The 15,783-nt window shown below is 39.3% G+C and overlaps 1 protein-coding gene across 3 annotated transcripts in view; it reads right to left on the reverse strand.

The window, feature by feature from the left end:
• PLPP1 (phospholipid phosphatase 1) overlaps positions 1–15,783 on the reverse strand; it is a 70,140-nt gene that overhangs the window by 25,028 nt on the left and 29,329 nt on the right. For 2 of the 3 annotated variants that reach the window (XM_075020698.1, XM_075020697.1), the window contains one exon: positions 9,325–9,605. In XM_075020698.1, coding sequence (XP_074876799.1) covers positions 9,325–9,605 — 281 coding nt within the window. Of the gene's footprint in view, positions 1–9,324; positions 9,606–13,547; positions 13,700–15,783 lie in introns of all 3 variants that reach the window. The other variant, XM_075020700.1, reaches the window with a different exon arrangement.

Raw genomic sequence — 15,783 nt, forward strand, 5'->3', positions numbered from 1 at the left:
CTCCATTTCAGAGAGCATGAGGAAAGCAGGGAGTGAGATGTATTCTATATATATTTCTTTGCTTTAATGAATACTACCCCCTCCACTTTTAGGAGCAGAAATCTGAACTGTCTCCTTATACAACACTGAAACCATTTTGTTATGGAACTAGTGGCAATATTTCAGCTTAAAAAATGTGAAAGAAAGTTTTGAACTGCATTCATGAAGACTTCTACTTTTTTTTTTCTTTTGAAAAAAACAAACGCTGAATCCAGCAATTATCCAGATTTGAAATTCAATCCAGATTTTTCAGTTGCAGACCAAAAGGGACAATAAAATTCCATCACAAAGGGACACATCTGGCATTTATGAAATCCAGTTTGGAGCAGATCTTATATATGAACAAAACAAAAAGCTTTCAACAGAAGAACAGAAACAAGCCAACAGTACCTCAACGGTAAATGTTTTAAGAGACAGGAAGACTGGAATGCCTCCAAATCTGCACTTTAAATGAGAGCTCAATAAATAAGCTCCAGAGTAAAAGTTAGTGAATTGAAGGACTCATGAAATTAAGCTGTATGTTGACCCTTCTCCTTTTAACTTACCATAAGGTACAGCTGGAGATGCCTAAGAAGGAAATGCAAAGTCATTCGTCAGCAAGGAGGAAGCTCACTTACATGGTTGGAGGCCAGGGTTCAAGTCTTGCCCAAAGCTGAAGAATACGAAGAATTGCTATGTCTTCCTTTCAGGCTTAGTAAGTAATTGTACACAGAAAGGAGGGGAGGACAACCCCAAGATGTGTTAGAATCCACTAGTCAGACTGGTCATCTCTAACACTGAAGTACAGGTTAAAATTTCTAGAGACTGGAGGAATAGAACTCGGGCATCTCATATCCAGAAAGGCTTCCCCTCGGGAAATTCAGCTGCGTCAAAATCTGATGGAAGGGCAACACGGCAAGATGCAAGCAATTCAACAGTTTTCCTTTCTGACATTGCTGTTGGACAGGCCTAACAGGAAAAATGCTCTCTGCTAATCTCTTACTCAGGAGCAAAAATGAACTAGTTGGACATGTCAGCAACAGCCTTGTTTGCAGTAACCATGAGATGGCAGGATTTCAGGGACAATCTCCTTAGAGCACAAAGACATTCCATCCCCTTGTGGAAGAAAACAAGCAGGAATAACAAGAGGCCATCTTGATCAGTGAGCAACATCTGACTGGGTTTAGATACAAAATCATGAGAGGTAGAAATAGACTGCCTACCAGGGACAAGTACTGAAGCATCACCCAAGCACACAGAGAAGGAATTAGGAAGGCCAAGGCGGGAGCTCGTGAAGGGCAATGTGAAGGTGTTCAGCTGGCAGGTCAGCAGCAAAACAAGGACAAGGATAACACGGGCCCACCACTGAAAAGGGTGAGCTATGCTGTGACAAAGGGAGTAGAAAAGCTAAATGTACTCGATACCTTCTCTGCCTCAGGTTTTGAAGTCTTTTCCAACAAGATCCTTTCAGCCTCCTAGGTCTTCATGCCTAGTAGTAAAGTTCAGAGGAGAGAGGTACTATCTAGTCAAGGAAGATCTAACCATGATTACTTAAAAGCTGGACTTGCAAGTCCATGAGACTGGATGGCTTGCATCCAGTGGTGCTGAAGAAGGTAGATGATGCCATGGTGAGGCTGTTTAGACATCTAAGAAGCCATGCTAAGGATGCAGGGGGTCCAGTCCCCCTGATGGTCAGAAAAAGGTCAAGAAGGACTGAAGGAATAGATTTTCCCCACAGGCTGTGGAATCACCACCTCCAGAGCTCTTGAACAAATCAGGATGTGTGGGGCTTTGTCAAAACTATAGTTAGCTCTGGTTGTAAACTGGAGGCTGGACTAGATGACCTCCAGAGGTTCCCTCCAGTATATTCACAAAGGCTTCCTAAGCGTCCAGCCACATACCCAAAGTATTTAAGCCATTCTTGCTAGACATCATAACAAGGTCTCCACAGTCATCAGGATGATGTGGGCATTAATGATACTGGGCAGGGAGGGGGCAATCAATTCAGCAGTAAGAAAAGGTTCAATGAAAATTTTGGAAGACAACGGTTCAGAATTTTATAAGATATCTCTAAGGTATACTCAAAAAGGTAGAAAATATTAGCTTTTAAGAGAAGCCAGCATGTTTATTTTCTGAAATGTTTTAACACTTTCTCTGGTGACATTTTAGAAAAGTTTTTCTTTTAAAGAGTTTTCATCATCATCTGCAGGTAACAACCATCCTGAAATACAGTATTAAAAATACAGACTTATGTTAATCCAAAACTAGGAAGAATAACTTCATAACCCAATTGCCATGTATCTGAATTGATTCTTAAACTTTTATCCACTAAATTGATTGGTCCCAACTAGTTTCTGTTTCAGAGACTTTTGTGACCACTATGGCACAACAAGCAAATCAGGTACATTGAACATGTGAGAAGAACACATTAATTAAAAGCCTTTTGCTTTCAAAGGTTATACGTTTCAACACAGCATTACCAACAGTTGTGTTTCACATTCCTTATTGAGTACTGATATTGCAAACCTACTTTTTTCCTACATTATTACTGCAGGAAGTGATTCTAAAATCAGAAAATTTAAGGAAGTATGCTTTAAGGTTTTGAAGTTCTAGGGAGGCATCATTTGCACCAGCAGTAACTAGAACTTACTTATTTCCACCCTAGTATATGATTGTCCCTGTGAAAATATTCAGCAGACACTAGTAATAATACTGCATACTTCATGCTACAACACTTATTCTTAACATTTTGTGGATGAAATGTAAGTTTAAATAGTATCAGACTCAATATACCTGACCGTCACACAAGGCTTTAGTGTGCTGTTTGTGCTGCCAAGTTTATAAAAATTATATATATATATAAAATGAAAGTGACAGCACAATCCTAAATTAAGTCCTAAAAATACTGTAAACTATATATAGCACCTGCTACATTGTTTAAGAATTAAAAAAAAAGACTCTCATTCAAATATTCTTTCAATTACACACAACTCTTCAATATTAGAAGTCTTGGCTTGTGGGGGATCTTTATTGTTGTTTTGGGGAGTTTTTGTTCAGTTTTGGGGAGGCTTGGGGTTTTGTTTGTTTTTTATTTTTTCCCTGCTTGTAGAAAGGATTATATAAAGCTGGAGAGAAAAACCTATTTCAATAACTAAGTTCCCATCCTCCTCAAAAAAATATTGACAAAACCTTTACTTAAGCCATGTTTACTGTCTTTGAGAGTGGATTTACAAGCAGTAAGAAATACCGACTGTTTGCTTAAGATGACAGTCTAAGTTTATAGACACAGTTAAAGCTGACCTGGTCCAGGTTCAGGCTGGCCTGGTCAAGGATGTCTCCTGGATTCCAGATCCTGCTACCTAGGGATTACCAATGCTTGTTGGCACAAAGGTCATAAAGGTAGAATTACCAGCTCCTGACTGCTAAAATGAGTTGGGAGCAACCAGTTAACATCGCCACACTATATATCAGTACATGTTGAGGATTTCTTGGCTGGGCAAAGGCATGTGAGCAATCCAGCTGTTATGTGGGAATGAAGCATAAGTTTACAAAATACTGGGGCCGACAAGGACGCTCTGTCCTTGTACGCGGGGAAAAAGGAAGATAAGAAGAGCCTGACAAACAACACCTGGATGCTGAAGAATGAGATAAGTAACTGCTGGACGCCTCGTGAAGAAGCTTGCACAGCCAATAGAGAATAACATAGTGTCGCGTGAAACGGGGTATTGTACCAATTACAGTATTGTATAAGGCGCGTGGACAACTCAGTCTTGTATAAATGTTAAGACGTCTGAACAGTAAAGGAGCAAGATGTTAACTCATATTGAGTGTGATTCTTGATTACGGCCGTTCTTCCCGACAAGTACAGTCTAATAATACAGTTAGAAGGCACACCATCTTGAAGTCCTGAAGTACAACACATCTAAGCATAACTAAACAAATAGCTTTTAAAGTTGCCTTTCCACCCCCCCACCAGAAGCCCCAAAAAGTTTTTCCAGACCAATCAAGCATTAAGATAAACTAACAATAAAGGCTTTTTTGAGAGTGTTGAAGACTTATCCCACAATTCATATACTAGAGGAAAATAGAAGCTCTTGATGTTCTACGTTGTTACTCTAGTTACTAGAGCTTCAAGCTTCACTGTTTTACAAACTCATTTCACACAGACAACCAGCAACTACAGCAAAGTACATTCACCAAGGAACAGCAAAATATTAATTCACAGCTCCTGCTGCTCAACATCTGTGGTTTCTATTAACTCTTTCAGATCCAAGAAAGCTAACAAACAGGATGCACAAACAATCTGCCACAGACTGGCTAGAGCAGACAGGTTTGGGAGGTATGCCTTAGCTACCAATAAGGAACGGAGAAGTCATCATCTGTCCTTTCAGTGTCCTCTCTGCCTACTCCTCTGAGGAATCTGGGTGTCTTGCCAACCAACTCAAAGCCAGGCAACCGTAAGCAGTAGCAAGCAAAAAGAGAAGGAAAAATTGAACAAGATGGGGAGCTGCAAAAGCCAAAGTGGTCAGAGATTAATAGAGACTGCTCACTCACATGCCTGCTCAATCAGGGTTATAGCCTATCACGCCTACCTATTTTACTGAGCCCTACTTTGCCGATTTGAAAAAGGAACCAGCTATCTGGCAAGTCATTATCTTTATAGGCGCTAAAGAAAGTACCTTAAAGGCAATCCAGTAGCATTAGAGTATACACTGGTATACTAGAAGTCACATGCTGATTGCAAGCACCAGTGACAGGAGGACCCCTTGGCTTTGGATCTCTCTTCATTCATAGACACTAAAACTGGTGCTTGTGTATCAAACTTACTTTTCTAAAACACCAAAACAAGCCACTGCCTCCCAGCAAAGAAACTACATGATATGAAATTCTGTACCGTTCTGCCTAGTGCACCTACATTTTAAAAATACGCAACTTACAAAACTGTGTTACATGCTTTAAGGAGAACTTTGCTATTTTGATACTCAAAAGAAAAGTCACCTTGACAGGTCAAGCACCTTTATTAAGTTACTATGCTTAATATTTACTTAAATGGAATATTACAAAGCTCTACACACAACTAGTTGCCATCAAACCTAGCAACACTTTCATAAAAGCTTGAGAACACAGTTCTGTGCAAGACATTCACCCTCAGACAGTGAAGTAGCTCATACCAAGCTTCTGTGTCTAGCTTAAATGCCAAATACTGCCTGAAGAAAGGGTTGTCTTACAGAGACAGAAAAGTACACAGTTTCTAATGCTAATACTTAACTAGCAATTTTTAATACAACTAGTGATCTCCATGCATAATTTAGAGATCTGCAAGCACTACATGCTTTCAAGTAATATATGCCAACTCTTACATGCATCTTTCAACAAATATGAATGAGTTTTACTAAGTACACAACTGTGATTGCGATCCTCAGCTTAGTTTACCACCAGTCGTACTGAAAACGCGAACACAGTATAAAAGTTGTCAAGGAGAACCGAAGCTATTTAAAACTGAAGAGGACTGTTTTCAGCATGATACAGAGCAAACAAGATACTTAAGTCAGCAAGAATCAGCTTATCAAGCTCAGGTTAGAAAGTAAAACCTTACTGAAACTAACTAAAACCCACAGGCGCTTTATTTAGACAATGAAGCATAAGTCCATTGGTTTACATTCATGATAAAGCATATATGTCTTTTAGCATGTATTTTAATACTACTATTACTGATGAACAATAAAGACTAATAATTGTCTTTTCCTCATGCCCTCATGTTAGAACATAGTAGACATCTGCAAAGAGTTGCAAACATCAGACTTGCATAAACCAGTACTAGAACAAAATATGCAATGATGCTTGCAGAAAACACTCTCAGCCTCCAAACATAACTTACAGGCTTCCAGAAACATAGGTTGTTTTCTTGGTTTTATTCTTCTAGAAGTTTGCTCAAAAGGGTTTTTGAACCCACCTATAAACTTGCACATCCCAGCGTTGCAAAGAATTCCACAGCTTAGTTCATCTTCTTAATCTTCATGTGGGAAAAAATAAAAATAAGAAACTACTTCAAATGTTTTGCTTCCATGTTTACTATTAGAGGAAGTGGGAACAATTGTTCATTACCTAACTTCTGTACCAGTTCTAATGTATCCTTTAGAGACTTCCATCTTACACCCACCTCTTCAACACACACCCAGTTACTCTATTTCAGACCAAGAGCTCTGATCTACTCAGGGATGCTGCATACCAAAACTATTTTATACTTTTGATAAATATAAAATGATGAGAAAGGATGATAAGAAGGGATGAGAAGGTAGGAGAACAAAACAGAAGAGTACAATATGCATAGTAGAAGCACACAATGGATTTTTATACTGGAAGCATTGTTTTCCTGCTACAAATTAAGAAATAATAAACAAAGATTATATTTGTATTTCTGACTGTATAACTGAGCATGAATATCTAAAAATACTCAAAACCAACCTCAAGTTCTACTACTACACAGGAATAATAGGTTCAATTCAGAACATATAGTTTTGTATTCAACACTATGATTGTCCTGTCTTCATCCTTCATTGGTATTTCTACCCGCATATTTGTTTTATGCAAATGAGGGTAGCTGATAATAAGTTTGCCACTAATAATTTTGCCCAACTGATCCAGAAATTCACCTCTGGGTTACAGTTTGAGAGCGTACTGACCTCCTCCAACTTGCTGTAAAACTCACCACAAACAAACTCCATGCTCTTAGTGGCTTATTATTAACTGTAAGGTATGTAGGCACATGACCTAAGATCATTGAAACCACCCTTTCAGATGTAGGGCCCAATTTCCTTAAGAAACCCAGAATGATTTACTGGGTCACTGCATCCATGACATCCACCTGTACAGGACAATTTCCCACTTTAATCTACCCTTTTTTGACCACTCATTAACTTATTTTTTGTTTACAGCTTCCTGTGCATGGAAAAACTTCAGCTGAGAGTGGAAACACCGCAAGTGAGCCCCCATTGAAGTCATCACTTCCAAGGCAAGCTTTGACCAAAAAGGAGAGCCTTCTCTCATCATTTTCTAGGGAGCAACAGGGACAACAGAAAAAGGGAACAAAACAATTGCTAGGAATACAAACCTAACACTCACCAGTTTAGAGATGACAGGCAAATCTTGCTTCCAATATGGAAGTCCAAGATGTCAAAGCACTAGTTGCACAGGGAAGAACAAAAACTAAGTGATCGCTATGCCATTGCTCCCCCTTGTTGTTCTCATACAACAAAAAACTGTTTACCAGTTTGAGGATGAGCTAGCTGTTTTTCAGCAGCCCCAAAACCCAGAACATTTTATTTCAGGACCATTTTAGTCGTTACAATTGACTCCAATTTTCTCCCTTTCCCTCTTGACATTTGAGAAGCATTTTTAGACTCATGCGGAAGTTCAACTGAAGACTGAGAGCTACACCCAAGTTGAATTTTGACCCCACAGTTTCATGCTGAAAGCCATGCAATTCTGTTTCACAAAGCACCTGAGGATGTACAATTTTGTTTAAAGACCATCCCATTTGAAACTTAGACAAGTATCTGTTCACATAGTAGCAGAATAATAAAAAGAAATAACCACTTTTAGTGAGTTGAAGCAAAGTAAAACATTTTACCCCTGCCACAATGTAATATATATTAAAAAAAAAAAAAAACCACAACAACAAACAACCCCCCTGTATTGCCCCCATCTTGTGTTACAAGTTACCATTTTATCTTTTTTTAAACTCTAAAGAGTTAGTTTCTGGCAATTACTTCTGCTAACTCACCACACTAAAATTTGCAAAGCTGACAAGATACCAAGACAATTTGTTATCCTAGGGGAGGCAGCATCTCCTTTATTTCAATTATTAAGGTTGTTCTACTATAAGTCAGATCTTTGGAAAGTCAGCAATACTGAAAAAGCTGACAGACGTGCTGTTTAGGAATTCTTTGTTTTCTGTGTTTCATGAAAATCCTCCTTTGCTTACTCTGCCTTTTTCCAAACTGAAGTTGACAGTCACAGAGAAAGTGACAATTACAAGTCTTCAGAAGTACATTGCATGTTTCCTGGAACAGAGATAAGTTACACCTTACTAGTGGATATTCTGACTCTACAGAGCTACTCACAGGCAAGGAAAGTCCATCCAATAATCAGCGTCTAGAATAGCTTAGACTAAGTAAATAAAAGTCTTCTAAGAACAATTATAGGCATTAGTAATAAAAAAAAAGCTGTACATGAAACACACTCCTCTAATCTCTCAAAGACCAAACTCCAATTTGTCTATCTACTACCTGCATGAAGCTCTGCTCATTTTAGGATTATCTGCTATACTGCGTATCTATCATCATGCACTTGCTCCTCTACTACCATCAGCCATTCAAAATACAAACTGCTTCTAGCACCTTTAAACAGCTGCTGTGCATGACTTGGAGCTGGATCTGGTTCCCCACCAAATCAATATGCAACATTTTCCTGTGGCTGCTGAGGGACACCATGCATGCTACTGAAAGATTCATAGGGGACACATGCTAGAAGAGCAAATGAGCACAGAGGACAGCAAGCAAAACCTATACACATGTATTTAAAAACCACACACACACAGAAAAGTTCTAAGAGGGCATACAGGTCTTCTGGAAAAAGACTAGCAAGGAGATTCTCTAAAACTAAGCTTCCAGGGAGCTCAAGCAACTCTAATAACAGAAATTATTCTGAACATACTTTAACATTTCCAATAGCATTAAGACACTGTTGTTTATAACACAGTGACACAAATGTGTCAGATGCTTCGTTTTTGTTTCCCTGCTATCTTGCTGCAATTGAACTGGCAGGTAAGTAAGGTAATGAAATGCCTAATAATGAGAGAGAACTGAGTAGAGTGATTCTCTTAAGAGTCCTCCATATATTTATATGGATACATCCAGGTTTTATTTGCTATCATTCTAAATCAGAACTACTTTCCTTCTTATTCCACATCTAATTTCAAAGGCAGATTTTAAATTCTTCTCTCAATTGGGATGCACAGACGTTTTAGAAACATAAACAGAAGCCAATCAAACTGAACGTCACCCACATTTTGTAAAAAAGCAGAAATGAATACACAATAATTTATGCATTCTTCTGTACACTAATAAAACGAGTTTCCACAAATTAGAAAAAATCCCAGTGTCTAGACAGGGCTCAATGTTTAAAATTCATTATGAGAAATTTATTCTAGGAGAAGCTCAAAAAATCCAGTAGCAATACCAAACTCATCATCCCAAGTTAAGAAACAGGTCTCACAACCAGGTACATGAGGTTAGTCAGACTCACCTTCCCTCATTGATTTTTGCTTTGTCTCCTTGACAAGAGAAGTTCTCAATGTAACCTAGACTGCAGTTGATCCGTGTCCAGTCGGGCTGGCACACAGCAAGGAAGTGAGGGCGCAGTCTACCTATGGAGTACTTCGCAATGTCTGTCAACGACTGGCTAGCAGCTGCTCCAAAAATGAAGGTCCCAATGGCTTTGTAAATAGTGGCTATGTAGTTATTTCTGACAAATGAATTTGAGTGCAAATGATTATAAAAGACAGAGAGAGTCTCTCCTAGGATCATCTGAAAGAGAAATAAGGACAACAGTTAAAGAAATATAATCACTTATAAAGAAAGATATTACTATATTGTTAATAATCAGACATATAGTTTCAGAAATTTACTTTTTACAAACATTAAGCTGCACATTTAAATTTTCCAAGAGTCAGCATTAACCATGCCCAAACTTTAAACACTTTTATGTACTAGAAAAAAAACTTTTACCTTACCCTGCTTCATGTTGAACTTAATATTATTGATTAAACAAAGCTTTCTCAGAGTAACATTTATCCATACTACTTGGCATGGCCCTAATTAGAAACATTTTCTCTAGTATTACATTTTATTCTACATTGAGTCTTCTTCAGCTAACTTCTGCTGAGCAAAATTTGTTTATTTCATCATAAAGTTAGGTTTTTTTGTGAAGCTAGAGACTATTCTGAAGGGTCTAGACTTCCTTTCCGGATCTGAAAGGCCAGTTATTTAAACAAATTTCCAATTCCTCAGGAAAATTAAACCCTTAGGGGAGAAAACTAATGAGAGTAGGGAAAGACAGGCATTACTGAGGTCTTTCCAAGGGTTTTTCACCCTGCATGTCTAAAGTATATGCATCACATGTGTATCAAGTGTTGGCAGGAAAGCAGATTTAATTTTGTTTTCCCGCAACTTTATCTTTTGCAGAAAGTAAGTTCTTACTTAAACAAAGTACAAAACTTCATTCCAGGTAGGTTGGATATTGAACCAGATGGTCCCATTTTGTATAAAAAGGTTTGACTCATACAGATGATCAGATGGGTGGGGGACTGTATGCATATATATGTAAAGTGAGCTTTAAAAATCCTATAAAGATTAAAAGATGGCTCCATCTGTCACTTGAGAGTGACAAGTCCAGGATCCCAGCAAAGCAGAGCTTTGGTGAATGAAGCTGTTATTAGACACTTAACACCTGGGCAGACAAAGTAGCTGTCAGCAGCTTTGTACATTAAGGCAAACAGAAAATCCCATCAGATGCATGACACTGAAGTTTTACACCCTGCACCATACTGAAACATGGACTGAAGCAGACAAACACCAGAACGTGGACTAAAGCTGAGAAAGTTTTCAGTAAAGTAGATGTTGGTAAGCTCTTATACAGAATCTACCTATCCCAGAGAGTAACCTCTTAATGGAGGATAGTTGAGCAGAAATATCAGAGCCTTGACTGGTACACAATTAATCCCTTTTAAAGAACCCGGCTGCAAAACCTGCAAGAATGTCACTTATCAAAACTGAGGTGACAAAAACTTAGGTGATGTCAATGCAGCTACTTCACAGGACACAGACATCAAAGAGTATTATTCATCTTCAATAATCTGACTGAGCATTGAATAAAGGACACCAACATTTGCTTTGACCATCTGACTTTAAAGTCATCTTTATAGAAAAGCCTGATTTCACAACTAAAAGATGGTCCCTGATGTTACAAAGGTTAACTTTGTTAGCTAAATGTTCATACAGGCTCATACGGAGATTTGATAAACTCAAAAGAAATACAACCATTAAAAAAATTACTATATTAACTGAAGCCTTTTCTGACTAAGGAAGTCCCTGAGCTGCAAATGGCTGGTAGCAAAGTACTGAGGGCAGAACATCAATCTTTGCTCACTCTATTCTTCCTCTCTCACCTGTTTTAACTGCTGCTAGAAATGAGGTAACAAGCTAGATGGACTTAAGTTTGACCAAATACTGCTGCTCTTAGGTAATACTCACTACCAATGGTAGTAACAGGGTGAAAACAATAGTCCTATCTTAACAGACAGGATCTTTCAGCATAAACCACTTGATAGTTAATAGAACAGACAAAAACAAAAACAAAAAGTTTCATCTGCTCCAGAAGTATTTCTGTAAGTTTTTGTAGCAGTTTTTCCAAGAAAAGGAAAACTAGGTAAGTGTGGCAGGTACACCCGCCCGGACAGGAAATGAAACTTCTCCGGGCAGGAAGGAGAGGAAAAAACCCCAAACCCTAGAGACTGCAGGTTGAAAATTGAACTGACCAATCTGACACACGCCAGGTACACAGAAGTGTTGACCTTTTGGCCAATGGGGATTAAAATGACCAGAGATCAGATTTGACAAGGGTATAAACAGGGCCCCGCTGTAGGACATTTCGATTCAGTCCTCCTCGGAGCAGCAGGTCTGCAGTCGGGGTCTCCCCCTTGGGTTGGGATGTGGCCCTAGGTAACTCCTGCAGCTCCCATCTCTTAGGTCAGTGATATGCACATTTTGAGTCATCGTTTTTAACATTAAGAATTCTTAAGTCAGCTTTGTAGTACTCATTCCCCTTACATCATTGATCCTGTGGTTCACCAATGTTACTGGAGTTCTAACTCTTCACTGAAGAATAAATCTGAGTTTTAACACCTGTCGGATTTGACTGTGTGAGCCTCCGTAACAATAAGTCACAGTTTTGATTCCCAGCCCCATATTTCTACAATCAGGGAAAAAAAAAAAAATTCAACCCAAAAGCAAATATAAGGTACAAGTTGACCTTTATGCTGGAAGCTTGATAAAAATCCATGCAGTCCTTGTGCAAGAAAGAGTTAGATTGCCATAATATCCTATCTGATTTTAACCCATTAGCCCAGAGAAACAGCTGGCCAATACTGAGGCTTACATGTAGCTGCTCCTTTTCCAGCTTTGATTCCTAAAACACACTTGAATATTTATACACTTAAAATCTTATTTGCCATAAAAGTGTTTAGCTCTACTCAAAGCGTAGCTCTGATGAGCTTGGATGTCACCCAACATGGAGTCATGTGTGGAGTCTGAAGCTTTTTACCATGTCTGGACAGGAATCTTGAAGCCCCTGTTGAAGGGCCACTGTTGGAACTAAAGTCCCAGGAGATTTAGGGCACAAAATGGTTAACTGATGAGGTCCAGCTCTTCCCTCTGCCTATGCCCAAGGACATGCCCCCACCACTTTTTGCCCCAGTACTGATACTGTATTCTTCCAGGAGTCATTTCACTCAACCTAGTTCAAAGAATGCTGCTGTTTTCTGCCAGGTTAGGGAATTCACTAGCTTATCCTGGTTCAGACAAGTCACCAAAGGTGGCAAAAGACAGGGTAATAGTGGGACCTCACCTTTTGTCCATATTAAGCTATTAGGTTAGCTCAGCTGACAGCATGTAATTAAATTTTAAGGATACAGAGTCACTATATGCTTGAGCCAGTTCAATTGAGCTAGAAGCTGTGGTCAAAGAGGGAGATTCCGAACAGGCAATTGCAGAGGCAATGTCTCCAGCTCGCTGATCTGGTGTGAAGAGGAGGGAAGGAGAACAGTACCCCATTTTCAACCAGGTGAGGTGCAGCATGAAAGTAGGCCCTACCATTAACTCAAACAGAAATGGGCCTAGTGTTTTACCCTGACCTTTGTGGAAGTATGCAGGGGAAAACTCCCTGCCTACTTATTCTTTTTATTCTAGTTATGCTTTTGATAAGTTCTGATTAGAAGCAATAGTATCTTTCTATTAAAGAACTCGGGATCTGTTGCTACGCTTCCACACACAGAAGTATTTCTGATGACTCTGTGGCAGATAAAACTGATGCCTTAACAGGTCATGCAAACTCATATTCTTAAAGTAGTAGCTCCTAAAATAGAAAAGCTTGACACAGTCATTTAAAATACATTAGTGTTATTCTTAACTGACATGGTAAGGGAGGAAGTTTTTCTATAGAATTAGCCACCATGGTTCTAAGGTATTCTTTTTCTGTTCTACAATTCTAGTTGTTTGACTTCAATTAAAGAAAACCTTTCACTTATTCTTGCCAGAACACCATTTCTACTGCTTTAATGCCTGGTCTAAAGTATTTTGAAGTCGAGAAATCTTATAGAATACAGTTTTAGAAGTCTGCATTAACAGATTGCCCCTCCTCCCACTCCCCCACCCCCATTGAAATCAAATGCAATGAAGAAAAGTTTAACTTACAACAATTACACTGAAAGGAATAATTATTCCTGCTAACAACTTATAAGAAATGGTGTCCTCTTTGTATGGATACTGGATGGATTCATCACTACAGAAAACTCCTCTCTGGAAGGGGATACGTCTTGAATTGAGAATTGCAAAAGGCAAGCCAGCTAGCAAAAAGGAATAAAAAATATATTACAAAAGCAACACAAACTCTAGCGATGATTATACCCCCGCATTTCCAAAGAGAAGTGCATAAAGAGGAACGGACATGCAGCAAGTTAGAAGGTTATGCACTTCCTTTGGCCAATGACTATTGCCTTGTCTTTGCAGCTCCCAGGAAGGACTGCTGAATGAAGGAGAGTAGGACAGGATTCCTCTCACATTCATATTTGTGGCATATCAAGTATGGAAGCATGCTGAAACCACGATGGAGTAAACAGGTCAGTGATAACTACTGAGTTGCTCACTCTACTGCCACAATTACCAGCTACTCCTTTATATTCCAGTGAGCAACAGTTGCCCCTTTATACTTTCTCTGGACAACTTTACAAGTCAGAAGAGCATAAACTGCATTTTGTGAAAGCAGAAAAGGGGTGCTTCTCAGGGAGTGCAAGTGCAGAGGGAGTTTTCAGGAAGATATGAAAAAAAGGAAAAACACATGCATGCAATCCCCTCACTTCCACACACACACTGGATAGTTCCCCGGAAAAATGTGGTCACTGCACAAGCCCTACAACCTCAGGGCATGGAGATTTTATTCCCCTCTCTTCGACAAAAGACCCCTTGGCTCATCCTAAACTCGACAGAACACAATGCTTTGTGCTATCGCACCTCAAGAGACCTACAGCACTAACCGAAACTAGTCATTTGAATAGCAAAGTTTAAAAAAAAAAGCTCAGAATAAGACACAAGTTACTACAAACTAAGAGAATCACATTTTTAAACCCCAAACCCCAATCCTCCATCCTTGACACACATACACCATCTGCATAATCTGTTTGTACACAAGGATGAATACTCTCAGAAAGAAATGGCTGTATGGAAAAAAAAGGTGGAGGACTACCAAGAAAGTTCAACAAAACAATAAATCATCTTTAATTTAAGGATGTACAGCCCAGTGGCATTAAAGTACTTAAAATCCCTTGATTTTGTGCTCAAAATTCAGCAGTTTTGCACATAAAATGCACACCAATTTAGAGTCAGACAAGAAAAATCATCAGCAGGGAGACACTCCTAATCTACCGGTAAGGGATCAGAAAGATGAAAAACAGCCTCCTTCCTTCCTTCCTGTCAGAGAAAGATGTTGCTCTAGTCTCAGTTCTCTCCTCAGGACCCCTGTGTCAAGGCATAGCACACCTCCTCCCTTCCATATAGACAGCTGCCCCCAATTAAGTGTGTACAAACAAAAGTAAACACAGAAAGAACAGGAAAAAAGGAGGAAAAAAGATGCCAACCAAGCAGTAAGATAACTGTTAGGGAAGAGAAGAGAAACACTGTTACACAGTCAGGATTTACAAGAAAAAAGAAAGAAAAAGACCTAGGATCCTTTTCAATCCTCTTTCCCCTTTAGCCTCTACCCATGAAGTCCTCCAAACTCAGTCTGACTCCTGGGCCCATCACAAATGGCACATACTGTGGTTTCACCAATGATTTGCTATCGTTTTTGTTCTTCACACCATGAAGTGACTGCTTAAAAGAATGCTTCAGTTTGAAAACAGACACAGAAGAACAAATAACAAACTAATGGCTCATAAGGTGAAAATTTCCTTGAAGTGACCTCCTGATGAACGAGACACAGCTTTGTTCCATGACCAAGTAGTTATGGGCTTATCATAGTGCCCATGTACTCCAGCTAAGCTCGTTGCAAAGAATCAAGTATCTTCTGTACTGTTATAGTCCTAAAATCAACAGCATGCAAAACCTTCCCTCTGAAAGTGGCAGAAAAACACACTGTCATTGTGAAGAGGGGTTGTTTCCAGTTCCACACCAGCAGGACTACAACTGATCTAGATCTGGAAGCTATCCAAGCACACCAACAAAGCAGGACAGAAGGACAGGCTAACAGCCAAGCCAGAGCCTCACCAAAACACTGAACTATTCAGACACCAGCCAGCACAGAACCCTGGAGCTGGACTCTGCAGTACAGTGCAAAAACATGGCCTTTCCTACCATGGAAAAAAATCCCTCTCCTTTTCTTCTAATAGTAAGAATAGCAGGGTTTTAGAAAACATTGCAGCCCAGACCTCATTTC

The sequence above is a fragment of the Buteo buteo genome, chromosome Z, assembly GCF_964188355.1.
Source record: "Buteo buteo chromosome Z, bButBut1.hap1.1, whole genome shotgun sequence".
Lineage (NCBI taxonomy): Eukaryota > Metazoa > Chordata > Aves > Accipitriformes > Accipitridae > Buteo > Buteo buteo.